Here is a 14,324-nt window from a genome sequence, read left to right as displayed (position 1 = left end):
AACAAAGTAAAGTTTAATTCAAATGTGAAATACTACCTATACAACAGATCTGCTGGCAACGCCTTCCATGCAAGCCATTTCTCAAGCAGCTTTAGTGCAAGTTTGGATTTTACAGGAAAAATCTGTTAATAGAGTACCTGTCTAGAAGGAACAGCAGGGGAAGCTGAACCGACAGATGATGAAGAAGAGGCAGCAGCTGAATCATGAGGTGGAGGGCAAGAGGTAGGTGGGGGCTGAGAATGGGATAAGCCTTTAGTAGGTAGCTTATTCTGTGTAGAGCAGAAACAGGAGAGTTATCCAAGAGACAGTGACATTAGCACAGGTTAAGAGAATAATTTCACAGTCATGCATCAAAAACATAGAAAGGTAATAACTGCAATTCTGCTCTTTTCTTTATTTCTGCACAGTCAGGAGCCATGGAAACCATCATGGCAAAACCTTCATGGCAAATGATATTATTGTGCTCAGTTTTCTTATAAAAAATATTTACAGTGGGCGGAAAGGTAAGATAGTGCTGGGGGAAAGCATAACGAAACATAAGAAATGCCAGATTGCACTGATGAAGAGCTACTGCTCACCAATTCATTAGAAACTGTGAGCTACCAGTGAATACTTAAGCACAAGACATGGTTTATTATAACATTTTTCTCTCGTGCTAAAGTACTCTGACTAGATTTATGATTTAGATTGTGTTTTACCTCAATTAAATTATGCAGTAATATTTAAACAAAGCTTTTTACCAGTTGCAGTGGAATCCACATTACTTTTCAGATCCACCCAGGATGAAAGGAAAGTTAAAAACAAAACCATTGCAATTTTTTCACCCCATGAATTCTTATATGTCTTCTAACTCAGCACTTCTTCAGGTGCAAAACCTAATATTCACCTTTGGAAACTCCATGTATCCAAACATTGAAGCAAGATGTGCTGCTTTCTCTTTAATGTTCTTTTTATGGAATTCCCTATTTGCTATGGTCTGAGCTCTTTTCTGCAAGAAGAGCCAAGGAAGGAAAACCAAGGGGGGGGGGGGGGGGGGGGGGGAGAGGGGGAGAGAGAGAGAGGGAGGGAGGGAGGGAGGGAGGGAGGGAGGGAGGGAGGGAGGGAGAGAGAGATTTCAGTTAATGTCACATACAGCATCAGAATACAGCAAGTTTGTAGAAAGACTTTTTAGTGTCCTAATATAATCTAAAGTCAACAGAGAAAAAGACAGCATACCCAGGGAAAATACAGTATACAGAGTAACATATGCAGTTAAGAGACAGAAAGGAAAAGAAATTGCTCGTCACCTGTTTCATTTTTTCCTCCAGGTGCTGAAGACGCTCAAGCACTCCAGAAAGTACAAATGCAGCAGAACAGGCAGTTGAGAGATTTTCAGAGGTTTCTGACAGACTGGGCTGGGTATCTGGTTTTTGTACAGTCTTTGCTCTCCTGGCCATATGATCAGAACCATTTAAAGACTGTTTGGGTTCCCTGACCTCGTGTTCACTCCTAGCTACCACCTGAAACTGGGAAACACTTGAAGTGAAAAAAATCTGCTTTCTGCACTACCATGCAGTATATGCAGCTTTTAAGGATGCTTCCGAAAGCGCAGCAGAGTCATGCACGTAACTAGAAGTAAAATGTTCTCACATCACTCTTTGCACACTATCTCCTGCATCTCTGATGCTTCTGTCCACGCACTGAAACAAATCAGTCCTGCATAACTTATGCAGGTCTTGACATCCTTCTCTAGGTTTGTCTCAGTTTTTATGAATAACTCCAGATAGCATCAGCACAGAAGAACATGACAAGACATCTCCTTCTAATGTTTTTAACAAAGGTCCTGGGGCTATTTTTTAGCATCACATCTGCCTGAAACTAAACTTACAATCAAGTTATAAGAATATCAACAGTAGTTCTTGGCGTAATTCTAGATCTAGTCTGACCCAAGTCAAGCTATAATGTATTTCAGATTTAAAGCATTTTCTGAGGAGTTCAGAATAGGTCTCTGAATTTTAATCTTCATATAAAATAGCTTTTGAAGTAAATAAAACATTTGAACCAGTTCGGATTTATCAAATTCAGTCTTAAAAATGGCCTTCCAGTTGCTCTTTTCATGTCAGTTTTCTACTTCATCCTATCTGTCCAATTCAAACAAATACAAAAACTTTCAAAATTTCTCAGAATTAAAATTTAAAAACCTAATGCCAATCAACTTCCAGTGTGCTCCTCATGTTTCAGGATAGCACACCTGCCTTTAAAACAATTCTCAACTGGTTTATGAATCCACATTTTTCATCAAGCTGATCTGTAGATTTCCACATGCAATGTAGATCTCATTTCACTGCAGACTACTCTTGAAATGCCAACACAGGATATTTACTTCCATTTAAAACTCTAATGTAAAGTGAATGTCAATACTATTTGATATGAGATTGCTTTCATTGGAAGTAGTAAGAGAAAAATTTAGACAACGTATTCAAAAATTTTGCCCCGTGTATATGATGCTGCAACAGAGCTCTCAGCAGAAATTCTTATCACAAGTTCTACTTAAAGAAATAAAAAAACCCTGGGCATCAATATTAGCTTTTCAATGCTCAAGTTTTTATCTTAGACATTTTTGCCAGGCTCCTCAGGGTGGAAAACTCCCTTTGCCTTATCATTACAACAGCCCAAACCATCGAGTGTACAAACAAATTTTCAGGTACTGCTGTAGTTTTCTCGCACATTAAATGCAGCTATGTAATTACATTTATCCAATTTGGATTCTAGATGTGATAACACAGAAATCAACACCTATGTTTTTAGGAGTTTTTCCACACAGTTACTAATGCTTTCAAATAGTTTTCTCATCGGGTCAAGCAGGTGTAAAATAGCCTTAAACTTTAATACGGTTTTCACAATTCTCAGCTAAATATATCTGTTCACTCTGCAGATTACATCCAAATATTGTTTTATATACTCTGTAGTTACACAATAACATTGAGCTCCCAGCAGTAAGGGAAATGGTGTGCTTGTCAGGTGTTACCCACATGAGTTCCTACCTGCCTTTTTGGTTGAGGTGGAAGAAGACTTGGATCCTTAGGTTTAGCAAAGCGAGGATTAACAGGAAGGTCAGAAGAGAGCAGAGCTGGTCTATCTATTGGCTCCTTGTAAAGCATTTTTAAAATTAGAAAGACAGAGTGGAGAAAAGAAGGGAAGACAGTAAATAGGATTCAAAGATCTTTTGAGGCAGAAAAAAATAAAAGCTGCTTTTAAAGACATGTTACTATGGAGCTTAACAACACGTTTTGCAGATTTTTATCACCTATCCATTTTATTAACTCCTTCTGCCATTGAAGATATACTTAAAATTGAAGCATATTCAGTATTCTTTAAGAGAGGTTATGATCAAAAGGTAAGGCATTGAGGCTTCCTTCAACATGGCCAAGCAAACCTCTGTACACGTATCACACGCAGAAATCTCAGGGCATTGACAAGTAGCCAGGTAGGGTGCAAACAACAGTCGTTCACAGACTAGGAAAGTCACTTGACATCTACAAAACCTACACTTCTGGAGAACTTAAATATGTAAATAAACAAATGGATGCAAGCACAAAGAATTAAGAAAGCCACCACCCTTGACAGAACCTCCAGACCTTGCTCATCCTTCCTCCAGATCTTTTAGGTGACAGATCTGAACTCAACTGACTCAAACCATCTCAATGGCTAACGTGTGATTTTATCATCCCTACCTTGACAGCACGGGATTATTTTTAAAACACTACCAGTCACACTAACAACAAACAATGAAAATATTGTGGAATGTATAAATATATTCCATTATGCCTACTTTAGGAATGGAAATGGCAGCCGGACACATGTCACAAAAGATGTTTCCACAAAATTTTCCACAAAGAAAGATTCAACTGGATGTGTAGTGTCTTTTATTCATAGAATATAGGAAAAAAAAAAAAGTCCTTCTGCAATACCATATGCAGCCAGCTTAGACTTCCACACAAAGAAAAAATTCTACAAGCTGGCTTACAAGAGATTTCTAGACGTTGCAATTCCACTACACTTTATTAATATAATAGATATTAATACATTATATTAATATGCATTAGTCAATCTATATTAGTCATATTTTGTTTGCTAAGTATTGAGAGGAATAGCTTTAATTTGCATAAAGTAAAAAAAAAAAGACAACCCACTTCAAACACATAACAGATCAATTTTTTTCCCTTGGAAATCTGCATCACGTTCACAGGGAGGGACTACAGTTTAATTTCAGAGATTACTTTTATGTTCACCTATGACTTACCTGCCTCCTAAAAATTGTATTTGGAGCATTCTCTTCAAACTTTGCCAACAGTTGAGTTGCCATTGATTTAACTTTATTCTGGTTCATTCCTTCTCTACCATCACTCTGTTCTTTGCCAGCATTTGTCCCTTGGCTTGAAAAGCCTGAAGCCTGCAAGGAAACAACAAACTATGTTTTTCTCAAGTTTACCTACAACACTCATGGAGAGAGAGAAAGAGAGAGATAACATCCTTATCAGCAAAGGGCAAAAGGAAATACAGTCTACAGTATAATAAAAATGACACTGTTTAGCATGCAAATGTCACAAAAAAAAATATTTTCTTTGGTCCCAGAGCACAGTAAAAAGGGAACATGAATCAGTGCTAGTGATGATAAAGCAGAATGACAAAGGCAGCTAATCAGAGAGGGGCTAGGAACGAAGCTGCAACGCAAAGTCTTCAAACAAAAATTTGTTTAAATAACTGAGTTGGGAAAAGGAAAAAAAAACAACAATGCCTTAGATGTTCTTGGTTCAGAAAGAAAACCAGTGCAATTTAGGTAATGCTGCCCTCCCTACCAAATGACTTAAATAAATTTAGCTCTTCTTTAGTACATTCAAGATTTTAAGGGGAGAGGCTTTTTATTCCCGCCAAGAACAAGAGGCCAAGCCCTGTCTCCCTGAGTCCCGCTTCTTCCTCATCTCTGGTGCTCATCAAGGAGCTGGATATGTGCGGACACCACTGAACACCAACCTCCTCGAAGACACCAAAAAGACCTTTTCGACGTCTTTTGTTAGTCTCATTTTCTTCCGTTTTCCCTTCAACCTGAAACGGTAAAGCCGAAACAAGTTCTGTGGTTTACTGCAGCAGTTACCAGATTTACCCAAGCAGTTTCTCCCAGGATATTAACTTTCATAACCAGGAAAGTGTGGTCTGGCCTCTGTTAAACACGGCAAACACAGGTGAGCAGCGCCAGCGTGCAGGGGTCCTCACTGCACCGGCGTGCCTCGTTAGGCCCCCCCAGCTCAGCAGGATCATTCCTCGCGTGAGGAGCCTGGTGGACCTCATGGCAGTTATCACATATGTAAAAGCTGCCCTGTTAACCTCTGACTGGGAGCTCCCATGGGACTCTGATGGGTAAAAATACATGCTCATACACTTTGTTGAACACAGGCCCTACAACATTGATTTTTACCTTTTCGTCTTTCAGTACTAAAGAGTTTATAATTCATAATGCACTAGCACATCCTTGAAGAAAAAGGCATTACAGCATCAGTTATTCTGTGAATTTTAATCTGGTTTCCATATAAATAACAAAATTTAAAAAAAATCTCACTCTTTCACTATAGCGTCCGCATCTCTTAACCTAGATATCTGCATGAAGATCATGTGTTCCTAGTGCAGACATATCTCCTTTTTAGGAGCAATTATTGTCTGCCTTAAAGGTCTGTCTCCCTTGTAAGGTTCATCTCCCAGACTATGGCTTTATGTTAGGGTATTTAAGCAACCAAATGGCCTATTTTGTGCTCAAGCTATGCACATGTTCAATTATTTTACTGAACTAGAGATTATACAGACAATAAATAATACCTCATACTCAGTCTGCACAAACTTGCAAAATATTCAATGCTTAAAAATTTGTATCAGTTCTTATTAAAGAATTAAAATTCTTATTGAAGAATTGGTACAATGGAGAGATTTTTTTGTCTGATAAAGGTCATGTTAGGTTATATTTTATGAACAATAAACTACATTCCACTTATTTGCATTTGCCCACACTGTAACTTAGTGATTGCTCAGCCAACTTAAAAAAAGAAAAAAAGAATAAAGAGAGAAAGATCAAAGAATACAGGCTTCCTTTTCACATATACACTGTTTATAATAAATCATTACGCAGTAAACAGAAGCAATCCCAAACAACTTTTGGGCAAACACCAAAAGAATCGCATGACAATATTTTGATTACTTTATATGCTTTGGTACATTGTCTTTCAAGCACCAGCTCTCAGTAACCTAGTTTTACACTACCTATAATCATTAGTCTACCAAGGAAGAGTGAACAACATAACAGCACAACGTATTCTGCATAATAATCTGTACCACATAAAAGCAGAATTTGCTTAAGTGAATGGCGCAAACAAGATGTTGTCTTTCAAAAAAATCTTACATAAAGGACTTTCATTAACATATTTACAAAGAAGTGAAAGACAAAGCAATTTAATTGCCTAGCAAAACTCCAAGAAAGAGGATTGTGCCCTTTATTGCATAAGCGCTTCCATTCATTTATTAGTCTGGAGCACAGGAAATCTCAGATCCTCTCCAGCCCGGCTGACACTCGTAGAAAAACGGAAAACACTGTCCAGCCCAGCACACGCTGCCAGAACAGCTATCGCCACACCAGCGCAGGCCCCCGCTTCCAGGTCTCTCACAACCTGCACCCAGATAAGGATCGCTCCTCCAGCCAAGTAAAAGGACAAACTAGATGGTATGGAAAGTTCAGTAAGTGACACTCTCTTACCCTGGCTGGTTTTTGACTCTGTGATACGCGAGTGCTCTCCTACTGTCATGCCTGGATAATGCTCAGCACCACTTTTTGCAGGGGAAAGAACCATAAAACTGAAGCCACAGCCAAGCTCTTAAGTCAAGCGGTTGCTTCCCAAGGAACCTCTTTTCCCAGCTAGTTTCAGACGGTTATGGCACTCGCAAGTCTCTATCCAAACCTGAGAACTGTGTTTCTTGCTAAGTTCCATGCCCCATCCATGACAGGGCTGCAAAGCCTCATACAAAATAAGGTCTTGACAGTCCTGCTTCCCAAGCTGATTTGGAAAATATCGCTTCCATTTTCCTTTCAAACGAGCCCCTGTAGTGTGAAACCAAAGGGGCTCGTCAAGCAAATCACCTCATGCTTTCATGTAGTGCCAAGAAGTATACCTCCTGTTATGACAGAAGGCTTATTTCATGATGGGAGGTTAGTCAGAGGGCTGTACAGCTTAGTAATGGAAAGCTCTCCCTACTACTAAAACTCTATTTACTTCTGTAAATAACTCATGGAAAAACAACAACATTGTGGTCATGAAAAAGGTTTTTCTTCTAAAGAAGTCACCCACAAGAAAAAGCAATATTTATTTTGCCTGTTTGGTTTCTCACTGCTTGGTTAGCTGGGAAATATGTCACTTGGTTTTGTGCATATCTGGGTGGCAGGGAAAAGTTATTTCCTAAGAAGGATTTATGAGGTTACTGGGCAATTGACTGTCCACAAGTTTTGAAAATGTGTTTGTGGATGGAAAATATTCAAGACTTAAGTCAGGCTAGGAAATATCTGGAAATTCTGGAGTAATTCTTTGGGGGGGTGCATGGGGGTGTGGGGTGTGTATCACATTTCTACCAAAACTGAGAAGATAAGATAGCAACAAATTTAAAAAGCAATATACTAAAATACTGAGAAACGCAGTACATACATGCACACCTGAACTTTTATTAAGGACACTGAATTTCAAAAGAAGTAGGAAAACTGTACTTTTGCAGGCAAAAGTTAGAGTCTCTGCATAGGTGTAAATGAAGGAATACAGTTAAGCATTAAGGATGTCTGTTTAAAAAAAAAACAAAAAAACAAAGAAAAAAAACAACAAAGAAAACTTGAGAATCATCGTAGTCAATACACAGTTTCTGGCTAGCCCAGGAAACTCAAAACCTGGCACAGTTTTGCATTAAGCTGTGTTTCAGAAAACGCAGAAGTTTAATTCTAGTGGAGGAGCACATGCTGCTGTTTAACTTGTACTGGTTAATCTACAATAGCTGGACTTGAGACACTGCTGCCTCTGAGCCAGGTTGTGCAGACACTCCCCATTTAAATTGACGTTAACATGAAGGTAGGCTTGGCTGTGAAAGCAAAGCCCCTCCTCAAGGTCTCCTTTCAGAAGAGGACCAAGTTAATGAATAGGCAGAAGGTGAAACAGTTTATTACTGCATAATTTCATTAGAGTAACTTTTAAATTAAATCATGTAAAACTTTTGAAGTTATAATCCATTCAGAAACACATAGGCAGTACTCTCACTGCACACAGTCCTATGCCAGCCAGTATTAACTCAGCTCTCCATAACCCTTCAAGGCCCTGGAGTCTTTAATCGCAACATGTATGGGCATGGATGTGTTTTATACAGGGACATAAGCAGGGCATGTCAATAAGTTTTCATTAATAAGTGACCAAGAGAGGAAAAGTATATGGGTATGACTAAAAGATCATTATCTCAGAGTCATGTTAGTCAGCCTGCCTACTGCTTGTCACCGTTGCAGGCTTTATACATCTGTAAGGGTTTGAAAGCTTCCCTCCAGAACCTTGACAGCATCCACAAACTGTTCAAATCACTGCTTTATTTAAAAAACAGTATCCCCGCCCAATCAATAAGCATTCTAGCATACCAGTGATTATTTGAACTGATACATAATATTATAGCTGTATATTTAATTCTAGGAATACAGAACTACAGCATTATTTTTCTTAAAGGCCGAAATAGCCCAGAAGAATTCCAGACTTTCCCATCTCAAAAAAAAAAAAAAAAAAAAAAACCAACAAAAAACCAAACCCAAAAAAAACAAAAACCCAAACCTCCCAACAAAAATATAAAACTTATCATCTAGCACTTCACAAAACCTCCTAAAAAAACCTTTTGAAAGATTTCCAAAAACAAAACATAAAAGACTGTACAGGTAACGGAGCCAAGATCTCAAATATTTCAAGTTGGAAAACCACAACTTACAAACACACCAATTAAAACATCCTCCTCGCCTCACTTTTACCTACACGGAAGAAAACTGACATGGACAATGGATCCTAATTCTTCCCAAGTACACGCAAATTCTTACCGTGATTCAAAATTTTGCATTTACAGAGAACACTTAACTGGGACTATTATTAATGCTTCAGCAAATCAACACTGACAATGCTTCAGTTTTATCCTTACAAACATCACCATGATTGAGTGTGCACGTGTGTGTTACCTTTGTTTACTGTGAAATCTTATTTTACTTTTTTACTATGCTCAAAAAAATCTCCTTCTACAGGTCTTTTAATAGTAGGATATATATAAAACCCTTATTTCTGAGCTTGACGGTTTATTTTCATCTTTTAAAAGAGAAAGATTTATAGGGAAAGCCTTCCTTCACAACTTACCTTTGGTACTCGTTTTCTTGGTAAAGTTAAATTGATGTAATTATTAAAGATGAAGTTCGATGATTTTCCTGAACAAAGATCACTATTTTCTCCATTTTGCTTGTCGCCAGCATCTGTTCAAAAAATGACTGCTTAGGATATTTATTCAGTTTTTTGTTGTTGGTGGTTTTGTTTTTTTAATACTTCGATTAAGCCAGAACTTTCCAGTTGAGTACTGATAGCAATTATATATAAGAAACCCAGGCAAACAAAAGTAAATATATACAATGTAGGGAGACTTTTTAAAAAGGAAGAGAAACACCCAGGAATGGACATGCTGTGTGCAGTCATCCTTACCAGAGAATCACTCTAATGATCTGATACATGAACTTTATGATGTCAAGCTGCAGTTATCCAGCTGCTCCTGTTCTCTGAAACCACCACGGACCCACAAAACCCTGGTCTTCAATCAAGTTTTTCCCTCTTTCCTTTTTTAAGCACAAGGTAACTATTGCAGACAGGAGCAGGCACGCTGGCATGCCAGAATGGCTCAGCTGGGAAAGGACTCTTGGCTCAAGAGCAGTGCTCATAAGCAGCCTGGATGAAGTGCTTCCGCTCCACAAACTTGCAAGAATTAGGAGCAGCCTGGGTTTGGCTTACCTACTGCCCGCAGAGGTGTGCCCCTGAACAGTTCGTAAAACTTGGAGAGGTACATGACCATGCTGAGCTTGTCGGGCTCCCCGGCCGACCCCACCTCCTTTCCCGTGGTCACAGGGGGGATCCCAAACTCCTGCTCAGCAACATCAAACGCCAGCTGGTTGTTTTTGACAACGTCCTCTTCGTTCAGAGCGTCGAAGTCGCTGCAGGGACAACACACTGGCATCAGTGGTGGTTTGCTCTCTGCTCCCCTCGGAAACACGCAGTGCTCCTTTGCCCGTCAGAACGGTGCAGAACAGCACCATGAATGAGGGTACAGGCATTTCACCGGGTCAAAGCTACAGAGTCTACACAGTGCCAAAGGTAAAGGTCTCATACTAATCCCGTTATTACAAATCCTGGCTTTGCCAGAAATGTAATTTAAAAGCTATTTCACTGAACTGGATTTTGATGTAGTCCCACAAAAAAGGATTCCATTATTTATGAAGAAATGCAATTCCTACTCAGAAGTGCTAAGAAACCTTTTTCCTCTCCAAATACAGCTGTGGTACTACAGATTTTACCTGTTAGCAACTGACTTTTTAGTTTCGATTAGTTCTATAAATCATCAAAGCCCAGAGGAGTAAATTTAGGCTAGCATTTTATGAAACAAACATGTTATACGTGCGCACACACACATGCATAGGCACTACCTTTCTTTTTAAGGTGTTACGTGCACAGTTTGAATGAAGACCTCCTGTCCATGTCATAACTGGATTTAGCAGTGCACTAAATAAGTACATCACACATCTGGAACTGTTATCCATTCTCTAATCCATTTTCTATGGGACCTATTCTAAGGCTCTGATCCCTTGAACAGCTTCCAAAATTCATGATTAAAATAAACATGTGAATAAATTACAAAGCTCCAGGCAGGGTAGTTTCTTTCTCCTCATAAGGAATGTGAGTTTTTGAATCCATAAAGAATTTCTCCCTCTCCCCCCTACCCACATACTCTGCCTGTTTCTGGAGCCAGGGGGCTGCAGGCAGCCCTCTGCCCCAGCCCTGCCCGCAGCCCACAGGCAGCCGCCTCTCTTGCCTGCCCAGCTTTCATCTGGCCAAGTCCTTCAGCAGTCCCATTTAATAGAAAAAGCCAACAAGATCCAAACACAATGTTAATTAAACAGCAGGAGGGCTGTTAGCTCAGGAAGGCAAATCTATCGACTTTCTAGAGAGAGCAGTGCTTAAGAGACATGCTTTCCACAGACAGCAAAGATTACTTTGCTTTCTACACTCTCTCCCTGCCTTATATCCACAAACCCATCCATAATTCCTATTTTTTTCAACTAACCTGAGGCAAAAAATATCTTATTCTTACAATGTCAGCTCTTCCTCTGGCAAAGCTGTACAAACAAGCACCCTGGGTATCGCTCCTATATTTTCCAACTTATCACACTTCATAAAAGAGCTCAAACATTTATTTCATTTATCCACAATAAAGGGAGGCTGACAATAATTTATTCATGACTCCTAAGTCTGTGTAGGATGTCAAGAGAACGCATCTGCTGCATTCTGGAGACTGGTGAGAGGACAGAAGAGTCACCCCACTATAGACTGCATCAAACAGGCCCAGTAACCCCCTGCCAGCAATTGCCATTTCCTGACACCTGTTACACACTGACCCTCTTGTATCCAACCAAGGAACCTTACAAAATATTCATACATAAGAAGTCAAGTCTTGTAGGGTTAGGACCCCAGAAGCACTGTCAAAAGGGGAATGCTGGCTCACATTCAATCCCTAAAAGCAGTTAATTTTCAAGGGCCAGCCCTTGTTTCATAGCCCACATGCAAGGGCACTGCACTCTTCTGGACAAAGACTTGTGCAAAACCACCATCTCCTGTGCATCTCCATGGCCCAACATTTCCCTACATGACTGTCACAGCCACCACTACAACACACTGAGGGTGGTTCATTTAAGGCCCATCCGGGGATTTCTGCAACTCATGACAGTGCCATTATGGCTGCGGTTTTAAACACATACTAAAAACCTGCCTCCAGGGACCTGGGAATGCAACTTTCACATTCACCAAGCACTGCAATTTTTGTTTTAAATAGCCATGTGACTCCCACAAACATGATCATAAGTCATAAGGTTCAAAGCCTTCCTAGCTCTTTGAAAGCATATATTTTTCATTTTAAATGGCATGCAAAAACATACAGAAAAAACAAAGCAAAACCAACCCCACCCTCCCCATCCCCCAAACTGGCAATGGTATGCACCTCCTCGCAAAAACCAGCAATAGGAGGGAACTGTAGACTATCAGTGTTGCTCTGGTTGGTCTTACGCTATACTTTGGTAAATGCTTAATATATCCTACACTCAACAAGATCTAAAGATGTCACTTACATGAGGTCAGGTCTGAAGCGATGGATAATTGCACACAATGCAAGGCCACTTTTCCAGGAGGTAGTCAGGTCTGTGACATTAACGTTACGGTACCCTTCTGTCTGTTTCTGACACCAGGTCAAAAGCTTGTTAGGTCGAATATCTGACTCTGCAGTTACAGTGGAGAGCAAACATTTCGATCAGTTTTTGTATGCTCAGAAGGCTCCAAATATTAAGCCGCAGCAAATGAGATGTCACATACCATGTCTTGAGAGATTCACTGATCTTCTAATGGAGCTTACTCTTTCAAGAGGACATTGTTGTAGCTCATTGGTAACATACAATTGTCTCACCTACAAGTAAAAGCAATTGGCAGCATAATGTTAGAATTGCTTGGAGAGAAAAAAAGTGTTTTCTTTCTAGGTTAACTTGATCAACAGCTGGATCTAAATTAAGGATTCTCCTGAAGACTTTGTTTATGCACTACTTGTGGCCCTATTTCTCCTGGACAAAAAATGAACTGTGATTTCATAAGCAAGCCTTTTAAGTACTGACCTGGTGAGGTCGAACACAGCTGGAGTTCAAGTTCGGGTATCTTGTTCCTGGGTCAATGGTATACTGGTCAAAGTTCTTGTTAATATTTTCAGGGGTAGTCTGAGGCAAGAGTCGATAAATGCTCTCTCTTATAGAGAAAAAAGATGCAAGAGATATTGATTAAAATAAATATTTATTATATAATGAGTTTGTTTTTTTTTTTTTTTTTTTTTTTGCAGCTACCTGCACCTTATTTTGATTCTGCCAGGACAAGTGTTATGCATTATACGTATAATGCGTCCATCCCATCTCTTATCCCTGCTCAGCAGGAGAAGGATGCCAGACAGAATAAGGACAACAAAAAGACAGAGTGTTAGAACATATGCCCATATTTTCCTGAGGCAGGAAGCGAGCAAGAAAAAGAAGGGGGGTGGGGGGGGAAGGGAGGTTACATCATTCAGTCATCTGGTTTTGCTTTAACGTCCACCCAAGGAGTAACTTCTTTACCACATAACAGCACTAAATCCCGTCATTCTGCAATTCCTATAACCACCACAGCCTTTTTTATTATGCTGTTCAATTTTCCATTTGTGACTATGCTGCGTTTGAGTCATCCCACAGGCTTCTATCTTAAAACTTCTCAAAGCACTGTACTTAGTAATGCTTCTACTTGCATTACCACAACCATGACTAGTTATATTATGTATCTGCCCCGAAACAGCCTGGGCAGCTGTAGCAGAGCAGTGCAGTTGCCATCAGGACCAAAAGTCAGCAACTTCAACCATCAGACCATGGCGACACCAGGATTGCTGGTGTACTTAACAGATTTTTTGCTCTAGTCAAAATGAGATTACAGAGAAGCTTATAATGTAGCATTATAGCAATTCTCCTTTGCCACACATTTATCAGTCTAAATAAAGAGGGCATCAGGGCTACTAAGCTAAAATGCAGAGTTAAAATCACAGATGCCAACTATGAAAGCTGTTAAAGTATTTATTTAGACTTATTTCAGGATTTTCTTTTTTTTTATTTAAAAAAAAAACAGGTGCTGAGATGGTTGGAGGGTTAGTCTTTTGACACAAGGTATCTTTGGTTTATTTCCTTAAGGATCACACATAATTCTAGTCATTAGTGACTTAAATTAGTGATCTAAACCCATGTCACGCACATTGCTGGATCTCTCTATTAGTGGGCGGAAGCTTACAGAGCAACAGCGTATCGCTATTGTAAATTGTCCAGCAACCTGAAGGAATGGATAATTTCAACCCACTGACGTTGCAGTGAGGAATAATATTTCTCCTGTTGGCATTCTGAATTCCACTGCCTTCTACCAATACTGCAACTCTTTAAAACATTG

The 14,324-nt window shown here is 39.6% G+C and overlaps 1 protein-coding gene across 1 annotated transcript in view; it reads right to left on the bottom strand.

Annotated features, from left to right (window-relative positions):
* The window catches only part of MICAL2 (microtubule associated monooxygenase, calponin and LIM domain containing 2), a gene marked incomplete at its 3' end in the record, with an annotated part of 130,017 nt that overhangs the window by 63,109 nt on the left and 52,584 nt on the right, over positions 1 to 14,324 (bottom strand). Inside the window, exons 10-20 of the mRNA XM_082316991.1 lie at positions 12,989 to 13,115; positions 12,696 to 12,786; positions 12,455 to 12,602; positions 10,071 to 10,270; positions 9,432 to 9,544; positions 5,014 to 5,085; positions 4,283 to 4,432; positions 3,024 to 3,128; positions 1,287 to 1,499; positions 887 to 988; positions 138 to 269 (exon numbers count right to left, since the gene is read on the bottom strand). Of these exons, the coding sequence (XP_082173117.1) occupies positions 138 to 269; positions 887 to 988; positions 1,287 to 1,499; positions 3,024 to 3,128; positions 4,283 to 4,432; positions 5,014 to 5,085; positions 9,432 to 9,544; positions 10,071 to 10,270; positions 12,455 to 12,602; positions 12,696 to 12,786; positions 12,989 to 13,115 (1,453 nt within the window). The remainder of the gene's footprint in view (positions 1 to 137; positions 270 to 886; positions 989 to 1,286; positions 1,500 to 3,023; positions 3,129 to 4,282; positions 4,433 to 5,013; positions 5,086 to 9,431; positions 9,545 to 10,070; positions 10,271 to 12,454; positions 12,603 to 12,695; positions 12,787 to 12,988; positions 13,116 to 14,324) is intronic.

The sequence above is a fragment of the Platalea leucorodia genome (genome assembly GCF_965183815.1).
Source record: "Platalea leucorodia genome assembly, chromosome: 7".
Taxonomy (NCBI): Eukaryota; Metazoa; Chordata; class Aves; order Pelecaniformes; family Threskiornithidae; genus Platalea; species Platalea leucorodia.
Note: the sequence above shows the minus strand (reverse complement) of the source record. Positions and strands in the feature narration are given on the sequence as shown.